We start from the raw sequence: 12,794 nt of genomic DNA, 5'->3' as shown, positions 1-12,794 counted from the left end.
ACCATTAAGTTAATTATTCAAAGCACTAACGTTTAATTAATTGATTTACATGCGAGCTTAACACGTGTTTTTGTGTTATTTTCTTGCTGTCGGTACGCAGTGAAGACGGTACCTCAAATGAGTTCTCAAGGGAGCGAAACATGGCTTGCCGCTTGGATACGCTCGGCGGCGATCGTGTGAACGTGGCCGCATTTAAATACTAAAATTATACCCTCCGATAGTTACACCGGGGCTTTGTTATCGCGACATACAGTGGGCATACAAGACATATTTATCTAGTCCGTGGCAGTGGCGATTAGATTTAATTGAATTAGATTTTTTGTAAGGAAGTGGCTACGGAAAACCCTACTTCGGTGTGAGAACGCCTGATAGATAGAAACTTTTTATAAAGACTTAACAAAGATACTTTATGAAATGATTTGAATAAGCATATTTAAAGTTAGTGATACATGTATCCTCTCTAACCATGTAACTCATGTATTTCTCTAAAGTTTAGCAAATGTCAAAACTTCGACACTGATTACTACGATACAAAACATGTAATATTATTTCATTACTATAACAAATGTATGATTAACTTCAGTCAGAACTTTTGTTTTATTTGGAATTTATTAGAAAAGGCCACAGACGATGACATGCCACAACTTAACAAACATATAGAAATTAATATGTAAAGCTAAATATGTATTATAAGAAAAAAAATAAACATTTTGTATCGTATGTTGTGTACAGTACACTGCCGGAGTATTTTTCTCCACTTCATGGTATTTTGATTCGTGTAACGATTTGATTGCGTATGCAAAATAGGAACGCTTGCATTTTATGCAACCAATAGTGAATAGATATGTTGTTAGCGCTAAGGGCGTGTGTATAACGGAGTGGCCTCTTGGGTTATTGATGTTTTAATTAAATAGAAAAGATCATTCATTGATGGATGAATGAGTAGGATTGAAAAGAAATACATATTTTTTTCTAAGTAGGTACTATTACAAGTTAGGGTAATGCTTTGAAGCAATTTAAATTCACTTTACCTGAGGGAGTACAAAAATTTACCTACTCATTACAGTTTGTATATTTATTAGTAACTTAAATCTCTTAAATTTACGCCCTCTAAATACGGTTCCGATAAGTAGTATTGCTTGTCACAAGTAATCCATTATCATAAGAATAAAGAAGGTTTGCAGGTAATAACTTAAGTCCATTATTAATGTGCAATCTATTTAATTTTTACCCACCGAAGAACAAAATTTGACATTTTCTAGTGGTCGGCAATTGTCAATTGTCAATCTTTGGTACGCAGAACGTTGGATAGTTGAATTTACTAACGAGCGTAATTAATTATAATAATATGAATGTTACCTTAGTGACAAGTAAACATTTAGATCGAATGCAAAAATGTGCAAACATTAATTAATTATACGCAAATTGTTAATTTTATGTGATACCAACCTCTGCGGTTTCGTATCGCACTATTTTCGCATAATTAACGCGACGAAAGACATCATTTGTTTCAGTTGCGTAATTATAAACGAGGAAAATCATGTAGCTAATCAACATATTAATTACGTTTCAGAATGTAATGCTTCAATAGTTTACTTATTGGCTCCAAATAGAAAATTAATTGACTTTTTTAAGTTAATAATTTATGTTTCAGACATAAGTCTGTAATACGCTTAATGGGACTAAAGAAAATTAGTAAGTACGTAAAATACTTACAATTAATTATAATTATATTTATTACTATCAATGAAAAAGAATTAATAATATAGATGAAACGATTTTAAAGTACCTTTGCTATTTTAAAAATGTGAAAAGGCGTATGAAAACTTAATGTAATTCATGAAATTTAATGCAATTCATGAAAATTTAATGCAATCATAATATTTGAAAATAGGTACATTGATTATTTTGTGAATTCAATCGCTGAGACAATTTTGCTTTGTCCCTTTGATCCAGTTCAAAGGAACATTCTTGGCGCATTCTACATATACATTATATATTCTAAGACATTAAACTTGTGAAGGTGGGTAACCTACGTTATAAGGTTTCGTCCATTACCCAAATATTGGCAAAACAGGCATTGGCGATTGGCTTCGTATAGCGCTAATTAGTGCCTTTTGTATAGATCAAGTTACTGTACAGTCTGTCCTAAGACATAATCTAATATAGAAAATAACTTTCAGACAACCTTTAGAATGTTTATTATTTTAGTACGCGAATTCTGCCTGCTAAGTATTTTCAACTAACTAAAAATAAATTGGTACAAAATGTCTGATATAATATGATGTTGTATTGTATAACGATATGGATTTTAAAACTGTAAAGGTACAGTAGATATGATTTCCTAGATATGTGCTACTAGAAATTCATAGCATTTTTCATTCTCAGAATAAAACGTCTATTTATGTTTGGAATGATCAGAACTTTCCAATTAGTGTTAATGAAAATTTCTTTGAAATTCTTTGTTACTGTTATCTTTGTTCAGGTGCTCTCTATATTCTATAATTAATACCTGCACGTTTCTGCTAATAAATCAAGTAGGATAATTTAGTTGATTAGACCAATCAAATTGTAAACTATACTATACTAGAATGTATTTGTTTATTTATATCAACTTCAGGCTATGATGTGAACAGCTTTTATGAGAACAAACAATAGAGTAACATTTATTTTTTATCTCAACACAAAATCTTGAAAAATAATATAAAAAGTCTACGGACGAAAGGTCTAAGCGGAGCTGCTATGATTTATAAAGTTTCTACCATATAAATCATGGACATAAGCAAGAAAATATATCGAAAAGAAATATTTCTGCTCCCGTTCAATTCCGTAGGTGGAGCCTATACAATAAATGAAGCAAATAATAAAAGTAATCGCCTAGTTCCAACAAAATTCTTGTAAACCTACGCGTTTCATGGACGGGTTCCAGAGATTTCTTGGTCCTAGGCTCTGTCGCCGCGGGCCCGTTCGCCCACATATTGGACAGCTGGGCCGTTTACATTACACGAACAAATATTGTTTTTGGGTACTTACGAGTATCTTGGCGTTTTGTAAGCGTTCGCTCTTTTAGTGCCAATAAGGTGTATATTTTAAGGAACGAAGTTTTCGAGTAATAGACTTATTTCAGTAATAGAATGCATATGGTGGTGAATAGATTACAATACTACAAATTGCATATTGGTGATGAATAGTTCATAGATTACAATACTACAAATCGAGTCGTTTAATAGAGATTTTATATAGGATGATGCTTATTAGCATAGCTATTCAGAGAGAACATCTTTGAAAACTCAAAAATACGGAAGTACGGTCCACTGAAAATCAGGTGGACTTTTTCATCTCGTCACTTAGTCGTGTTGTAAGTATGTTCAGTTTTTTAAGTTGTTATCGTTGAAGATGTTCGTGGTTCTACGATGAAATAATAGTCGTACATTAGCGTTAGATGAAAATGTTTCGCAACTTATTATTTTTTCTCGTTAACTGGGACGTAGTCCCCAGACACTCGAGGGTAGAGGCTGTAGTGTTGAGATGGAAACGGAAAACTATATGTTACATTTTATTAAATTTGATGTAACAGTATCAAATTTAATGATATCTCGACAATAATTGAATGAGTCTGCGTTATGGCAGCCATTGAATTAAATTTGATTTAAAAGTTGATAAATGATAACGATAACATATTCGATTATTTTCATATTATTTGGGTTCGAACAAAGACCTACGAATTATTTTAGGTTCTAGTAAAAATACTAAGGGTTTGGTAATCTTAGAATTTAATGAGGAGTCAGAAATTGAGGTACGAGTTTGCCAAAAAAGAAAAGTTTAGCCGTTAGAATTTAGACGCTTTCTACACTCACAGCCCTACACTAGGATTCCCTGTATTGTGGGTACTATGGACACACACAGAGACTACACAAACACCCAGACCCAGAAACAGAAATTTAAATTCATCATTAGAAATCTGTCTGGCCGGGAATCGAACCCGGGACCCTCTGCGCGTCAGACCAGCATGGCGACCGCTCCGCCACGCGGGTCGTCAGAATATAGGTAGGTACTTTGTGTACAGCTGTGCAATATTACGAAATTGTAATAAGAAACTGGGTAGTACCTCTAGTACTAACATTTAATCCTCTTTAGTATCTATACTAACAACCAACACCACTCTCGACCCCACAATACAAATGCACATCCAAACTTATTTGATGATAACATTTAATCACCCATTTCGTGCGTGGACGGGCAAAAAGAGGAGGTGCGATCGTTAAAAATTTTCGACTTGATAATTTATAATTTGCCAAAGAACCGCTCCCTCGTACACTCCCCTAAAGGACGAGGGCGCGCCACCTACAAGTGCATAGCAATAAAAACTTTGAAATGCCGAGTGTAGCTCAATGGGGTGACAAAATGTCGTACAAAAAGAAATTTTTAATTTCGCTGTTTTATACAAAGCGTACAATTACTCAGACAAACGATTTATACGGTTGTTGTAGATTTTGCGGAAATCGCTTTATTGTTTGTGTCATGATCCTTGGTTGTTTATTTGAGAATGCGATCAAATAAACAACTACAAGTTTAATGCAGATTTTGACATTTAAGTTGTTGTCTAACATATTTCACGTATTAATAATTAATTAATATTAAATACGCAGACTTCCATAATCGACAAATACATAGGTACATAGCAGTTTCGGTAGAATTCAAAATTAAAAAGCATTCGAAACACGTTCATCTATGGCTTGAAGTATTCATTCTATCCGCAATGTTCGGATGACATTCTTTGATGTCACGTTGGCAGAACGTAGAAGTACCTGTCATAACTCTCCAACCTATTTTGGTTAACAATTGTTCCAAAATCTTCTCCATATTTTGTAAACTACGTCAATAATATGCTTCAATACCATACTATATAAATATAATGTGTACAACTTAATTCAGTAAGATTGTAACCCAATTGTAATCCTATTAACTCTCGCGTCTTCTCTATAAGGTATGAGCGAGAAACATATATGTAAGCCGGCATTTACGAGTACACTCTCTACGGAAGCAAATTATACCATTATTAACTCGGTAATGTCAAGCGCGTGACAATTGTGAATCAAAATGATGTTCACGGAGTCGATAAGCGGGCGCCGCACTCCGAATTGATTTGATAATAAGGACGTTTAATATTACGAATGGCATTCATTATGTCCTTAGCGAAGTGGTTTGTTTCATATGTTGTGTCTACGGAAAGGGGCATTTCGGAGAATAAAAGAGAAGCGGCGGTGTAGGATGCAATTTCTGCTTCTCAATCTACATAGATATGATAAGACTTCGAATCTAAATTCTAAACAAATCTCGGTTTTATTGGGATTTATGTGGCTTGTATCTCATTCGTAAAATTTCATAGCTCTTAGTTGTAAAAAGATGTCCCGAAGTTCAAGTTACATAATATGTGACGGTCTCGACAGTCTCACCATATTCTCAAAACTATTTTAACACATAGCAGCATGATGCTGATAAATAGTTACTGATAAACGAGAAATAGGTGTGGCAGCGGACATCCGACGTCAAATAACACGCCGACAGATTTTACACCTTAAAGGCACGTACGATACACCTATACCTAGCTATGGACAACATAGTTTATGTACATAAATGTAAATAGTTATATAGGTATGTGAAACAGTACCATGTTTCTCTGATCTAGGCACAAGTTAATTGTTAACTACCCGCCTATATATGGCTTGTATTGTACAATACTGTACATACAGGAAAAGATAAAGCAAAACAAATAAACGATATTATGCTTCATTTGGCTCCGCAATGCAGGAAATTTTATGTATTTAATTCAGCTGCTATGCGTAAGCAATGTAATAATTATGCAGTATTAATTTCCCATACCATATTTGGTCTTCAAACGAAAGTAATAGTTGTATTGAACCCATAGAACGGGGTATTTCCGTAGTCACCCCGTTTGGTTGTGCATGTTTTTGCAAAAAGGAAATAACTCCGCACGATAACACTGCTGTTACCTGTAAATTAAGTAAACCTTTTTATAAATATTAGAAGCAGACGAGCACGCAGTCCACCTGAGGGTAAGGGGTGCCGCTGGAGTAGAATCGCAAGGGGTTCTACCATCTCCTGTTAAATATCCTACGTGTAAACGTATCTCATGTCACGTTCAAAAAGTATAGTATCAGTAACATTTAGGTCGAAGCGAGAACACACAGTGTAAAAGATATGTACGCAAAATGGAGCAACGTAGGAACATACACAAAGAGATCTTTTAAAAAATCTGACAAGTGTTTCTAAAGATCCACAATACGAACTTGGCGTAGTGACCTAATCCTGTTTAATCTCAGAGGAGACTCCTGTCCAGCACCCAGCAGTAGTGTAGGAATGGGTTGATGTTGATCAGACGGGGTTCGCTTCACAACTGTTGCCTCAAGCTCAATATAATTTTTACGACTGGTGTGACAAAGAGTTAATTGGTAGTAAATTTTATGCAATAAATCAATCAATAGTTATTTATTACTTTAAATAATTAATGTTTGATTTACGGCCATATATAGTGTACTTTTACCTTACTTCATGACGGACAAATATGAAGTCGGTTAAAAAGGAACAATTGAAATAAATAACGCACAATAAACGTTAAATAAACCATATTCGTATATGGTCTGTACAATGAAATATACATACCAATATGATTTACCTTATTTACAGGAATAATTTATAGGTTTAACAATATTGGGCATCCTAATTTGGTCCGTTATGGTATACGGTGGTTATGAAATTGGTGGAACTCTTACACACATATATTATATCTACTTAATAATATCATGAACAATACGCGACATTCCAACTTAGTCCTGAAAGACAGCAGAGCATCTGTAATCGATCTTAGGTAGGACTTCAGTGCTATCTGGGTTCGATAACAGATGTCCATACGTATTAGCCTTACCTTTACTTTTCTACTTCTTTATTATAGAAAAAAAAACGTCCACATTGAGTGCTCACCAGCTTAAGGTCATATTTAACTAAAAGGGTTGAATCCATTGTCTCCTGTAAGTTACCCCTAATGTCGTTTTTAAAGAACCCCACCGCACTATCGTGTGCCCAATGATCCATAGGTCTGTCTATTCGATCCCTCGCTCCAACAAGTGCGTAGTTCCTGTGAACAACTCCCCATTCATAATCTAGCAGCTAACTTAATTCCCAACTTTACTTGTCTGACTGGTAGCTAAAAGCGATATGCGACAAAAGATTTTTATAATTTGTTAAAAATGTTGCAATGTTGTCATGTTAATAAAAACTTAATATCGTTTCAAATCCCACTTGTTTCGCAACATCACATACCAATTATTTCAACATGATAGTATGATGTGATTTTTAACATAATAGTATGATATGATTTAAATTAAAACATTTAAAAATGCCCTTAATTTAATTTTATTAATTGTAATTTGTACATGTTGTTTAGATAAAATCCCACTAACTTGAAAACGATCTTAGCTGTATATGCATTTCTTTCTGACAACATCTAGGGCATATAAAGGCTTGCTGCCGCATCTCGTTAAAAGTTCCTCGTGGCCCACACAACACATCCCTTACAATATCGGTAAGCGAGGGTGCGAAGTGACGTATTTATCCGCAAGTGACATTTCCGTCCGATAAGTCGCCGAGTGTCTGCCGGCCTCGAGGGCTATTAGACTGTCATCGCGAACTTTATGCGTCGCCCAGATGCCATTAGGACGAAATTAAATCGATACGGCGAGTGTGTTGAACTGACAATATAAATAAACTAGGATCTACCGCGCGTGACTTGTCGGTTATCGCCCGTAATTAATTTTCAATCTTTCCAAATTTAGTTAGACCAAAGATCAACATCATGAATTTCTAGTAAAGCCGCCATTTGTGTCATAATATGTATTGTACTACCCGACGTTTGTTTAATAAATTTGACATTCCAACCCGCTGGTCGACTCGAGTCAGTTCTGCTTTGGTAGCGGCAAGAGACTGACGTGTCGCAAGAACACTATAATAGGTTTTTTCTTCAGTTGAGTCACAAGCCATAACATCTAATATGCAGAAGAAGAAATCCCAAACGTCAATCTGTGATAAGAAAATATTTTATTTGATTAGTAAACGTGGGCATTACTGATTATGGCCATACTGATTTCTGCCACCTTCATACTTTTATTCATTCTACAACGTATATTCTCATTTTTCTTGACAAATTCTTAAATGTTTTCGCTACTAAACCGTTACTGTAATTTCATCTATCTGTTCAACGCCTAAATCCCTTCGGGGCAAGTAATCTAAATTGATGTAAATTTGACACTGCTTAATTGGTCACGTGAACTATCTTTAGGACATTCGACATTTTTCGCATGTTAATCTTACAATTAATGATAGGGGATCCTATTTTGAAAACTGATGACTAGCAGTGTATAATAATGGCTTGATGAATGCATGGCATGAGTGCAACAGTCCACAAAATACCTCAAAATACTTCGAAAATTCGAACTGACACAGTTTCAAAAAAATCCAAGACTAGTAGACTACTACATTCAAAATAAATCACTACTTTAACAGTTTAGAGCCGTTGCTCTTACGCCGTACTTACTGCCGTTGCTGCTATAACGTTTTATATAGTATGTGATAGAGCTACTTATTTAATTTCCAAATAGAATAAGTAGACGTATTAGATTTCGTTCCCTTGAGAAAAGAAAATAAAATCAATTTATTTTAGATATTTGCGTAAATTCAGAGAATTGACCCCCGCACGACCCTTCTGTCCTTGGGTGGAATTTGAGACAACATCGGTATCGAAGGGCGGGTATCTTAGCTTTATCGACCTTTACATAATATCTGATCAGGATAAACATGTTTGCGATCGCGTCTGATTACGTCCACGATTAAGCAAAATAAAGAAATGTATAAGTTTTACAATAACTAAACTTGCTAGCGAAGTACGTTTACGAAGATACATTTTGTCAAAACATATCGTAGTTTATTGTAAGGATGAAGCAGTTATTTATTATTTTAATCGAATCATGTATTTCATTAATTTAAAAAATCAACTCTACTTATAACTTAAAACATACGTTTGTCTTTATATTCAATAAGTGTTTTTTTGCAGCTATTAATTTCTATAGGGTCTCGTAAACGGGCCACAGTTATGGCTTTTTCTAATTGCAATTAAGTTCAATTTAACGTCTCTATCAAACAACGTAGCGCCATACTTGCGGCAATCGCAGTATAACCCAGTAATATTGCACTGTTGCACGATACCACATAACACCGCATCAAGACAATATCACTGACAATATTGCCGAGTATATTATCTGCAATATTTCCAACAAGATGCAGTGTTTATAACCCCTTTACGAAGTCTATAACTATTATGCAATATGTAATTTGATTCCAATCACAACCAACCGGGATCTTAGTAAAGTGGTCTCGGGGAAAATTTAATAAATCGCGTTCAAGGCACTAATCAATAGTCAATTTGCCGCGAGCTCTACGACGGAGACGGAGGAGGACTCGAGTGGTTGTAGGGCTACTAAAAGTTTACATAATTATTTTTAATTTTTATAAAATATTCCTTCCTTTCTTTTTTTGAAATTGATTTATAAATTAACAGCCCTAAATGGATTATTATGTAAATAAAAAATATAGTGGAATTGTAGCAAACAAGCATCTAATCCACCTTATGTTACATGTAATCCATGCTTGTCAATAAATCCGAATTAAATTTGAGTAGATATATTGCATTGTTAGAACATACATTAGAAGGCGTCATGTAAGGCTATAAGTTTTCCCACGCATACTACAGAAATAGTTTTAACGTTGGTGCCGCCACACTTTAATCACGAAGGGTAGTACCATCTTTCAAGCTTATTCTTGATATTTAACTCTTATTATGAATATTAATGCGAGTAATCTCAGCAACCCTAAATGTTTGTGTTGAGTGCAAACACTTGTCGGTCGCGCGTGGAAGGGATCGTGTTCAATCGTCGGTTCTCTCGTCCTAGTTTCACTTTTATGCTTTGTTTGCAATAGTTTATCGGCCTACTTGTTAATTAATATTCTCAATCTTCCTTGTTGTTTGTCGTAACTGTATGCATGTTGAACGTGTTTATTTCCCAAAGGAGATAAGTTGGCGGGAACTATAGAATGCCAGCAGCTTCAATATTGAAACTGATATTGTTCGATAATGTTAAATAGTTCAGCGATATTTAAGTGGAATCGACATTTTTTCATATTATCAGAACATACAGATATGTACTTAAGGGACACAAGTGATGCTCCTTCCACACCTAAAGGATGTTTGGGGAAGTGGAGCTTAGTCGCGTAGTATCTACCTACCTACCTACACTTATAAAGCCCCAAGCTTTACATAGTGATAGCAAAGAAAGAACGAGTTCTTTTAAAGTTTCTTTACCCGCCTCAAGTCCTCCATATATGATTCGATGAAAAAAATACGCGGTGAAAAATAATTTACCTAGTGTACCCTAACCCTGACCTACCAGTTCTAATTACCAAAGGAGTCAGTACTATTATTTAATCTGTGGCATTATGCAGTATGCATAGTAACAAAAGAGTAATTACGTTGGCAATTCACCTAGTTAGTGTAATTAAACGCTTAAGAAATTAATGCAGGTCCCGAGGGCACTGAGGCAACGCACTAACCGTCCATTAGGTGAACAGTATGGTCGCAATTACATAAATATGACCTTATTCATTTGTGGTTTTCTTCGTCGTATTTTGTATGTATTAACTTTTTTTCGTAAGGAATTCCGATAATGTTTGTGATAAGGTTACTTCTTACAAAGTTCGGGAAAAAATTATAGAAATAAAATTTGCATATATTAAAATTAAAGTGAAACGTTCTAGACTCCTTTCAGGGTCTTAGCGGAAATCTAAAAAATATGTCTGTCTAGCTATGATCGAACCCCTTGTTATATTTCGATATCCTAAACCTATTGTTTATTTTTCGCAGCCAAGATGGAGGAGCGGGACAAGCAGGAGGGCCCCGGGGTGCCCGACATGACTATGATGCCGGAGATCACGGAGGTGGCCATCAACGACAACCTCAAGCGGCGGTACATACACGACCTCGTTTATGTATCCTTTTATATAACTCTACTCATATTGAACTATACATATACGTACTGAGAACCTATATATATCAGATATATTGAGCTTTCAGGCAGTTTTAAGATAATACTCGTAGATACATAAATAATATTTCCAACTCGTATGTGTAACAAAGTATGTGTAAGATTATTTTCTACAAGGTTTCATCCCATGTTTAGCCTCCATACACAAACAATTTTCAAAAATTCTTAATTTGTACATAAATCTACATAATATTCGTTAAGTACAATATTTAAGAAAGGGTTTTAAAAAAATGCCGTTAATGATCGATATATGACCTTAACTCACTAAACAGACATACACAGGATCCATTCTAGTCGCAGTGAATCCCTATAAGGAGCTGGGATGCTATACAATGGTAAGTGATTCAATATAATACAACGCATTTAGTATCTAACAAGCATGCAGACTACCTGATGGTAAGAGCACCTGCTACCCGTGGACATTGATAGCCAATCCTCAATAAATCAGGACCATGTAAAACGGATATTGAAGCCCGTGGTCATTTATCTTATCCTCAATAGACCAGGAGTGCGTAATCCTTTAACAGATGCATTAATGCCTCTTTGGTGAAACTATTGGATTGTAATAAAAAGTAGATTTAGTTGAACTATTATTGAAGGTGGCAGTTTTTGTGGAGTCATCACTCTGAAGCCTCCACCAAGGATATCAGTGTTAAGCGCTACTGTGGTCTGATTTTTAATTGATGTTATGGTCCGTAACTTATGGAATTTATCATTGATATGTGCGACGGTAGCAGCTTTAATAGCTGATGTCACTTCTGTATTCTCATTTCTTTTATTTTATGACAATATATTATTCTTATTTTGAAACGTAACTAATATTATAATACAATATCAACTGCAATGGAAAACATTTCACATGTTTATAATGACCGCTTGTCGCTCTAGGAAAGTGACAATTGATAGAAAGTTACGACGGAAAGTTTTGTGAAATTCAAAAGATTTTACTTTTTATGGATCGTTAAATGTATGTAGACAGTTTCATTATACAATAACAATGATATATATTTAAGAAAATGTAGAACATACCTATTGTGTTGTTATCTATAAATTGTCTTTGGTATCTATAAGTTTCACTTATGGCAGGGGTTCTCAATCTTTTCATTTTAATGGAACATTTAAAACTTTGTATAGTGTTATGGTCTACTAAGTATTTCGCAGAAAGGATTACAATGTTCATGGTTACGATTGCGAATTCATTCAAAACTGTGCGGACCTCAGTACCGCCATGGACTACCGGTGTTCGTGGGACCACTGTTGTGGAAACCCTGAGATATAGTTACAAATAGGGATCCCTTAATTTTTAAGTGTATTACAACAATATAAGAAATTATTGAAAATATTTTTTCCCGCAGGAGGATATGCAAAACTATCGCGGAAAGGCGTTCGGAAGTCTCCCGCCACATGTGTTTGCATTGGCTGAATCAGCTTACAGCTCTCTACGGGTAAGTTCAGAAAAGTTTATTCGATAATTTCGTACTTAACGTTCTTTGCGGGTAGTTCTAAATTTTTTAATGAAAAACGATTTTAATGAAAAGCGGAAGGGGCGGTCCGCCCCGGACCTCCGATCCTGGGGGTCCTCCAAACACAGATGCTAAAAAAAGGTCATCAGAACCAAACAAT

The 12,794-nt window shown here is 35.0% G+C and overlaps 1 protein-coding gene across 1 annotated transcript in view; it reads left to right on the top strand.

The window, feature by feature from the left end:
• Myo81F (unconventional myosin 81F) overlaps window positions 1-12,794 on the top strand; it is a 112,998-nt gene that overhangs the window by 78,344 nt on the left and 21,860 nt on the right. The window contains exons 3-5 of the mRNA XM_073073664.1: window positions 10,991-11,115; window positions 11,444-11,506; window positions 12,527-12,616. Of these exons, the coding sequence (XP_072929765.1) occupies window positions 10,996-11,115; window positions 11,444-11,506; window positions 12,527-12,616 (273 nt within the window). The 5' untranslated portion in view covers window positions 10,991-10,995. The remainder of the gene's footprint in view (window positions 1-10,990; window positions 11,116-11,443; window positions 11,507-12,526; window positions 12,617-12,794) is intronic.

The sequence above is a fragment of the Epargyreus clarus genome, unplaced genomic scaffold (assembly GCF_041222505.1).
Source record: "Epargyreus clarus isolate Ecla_fem2 unplaced genomic scaffold, WU_Ecla_fem_2.2 ptg000006l, whole genome shotgun sequence".
Taxonomy (NCBI): Eukaryota; Metazoa; Arthropoda; class Insecta; order Lepidoptera; family Hesperiidae; genus Epargyreus; species Epargyreus clarus.
Note: the sequence above shows the minus strand (reverse complement) of the source record. Positions and strands in the feature narration are given on the sequence as shown.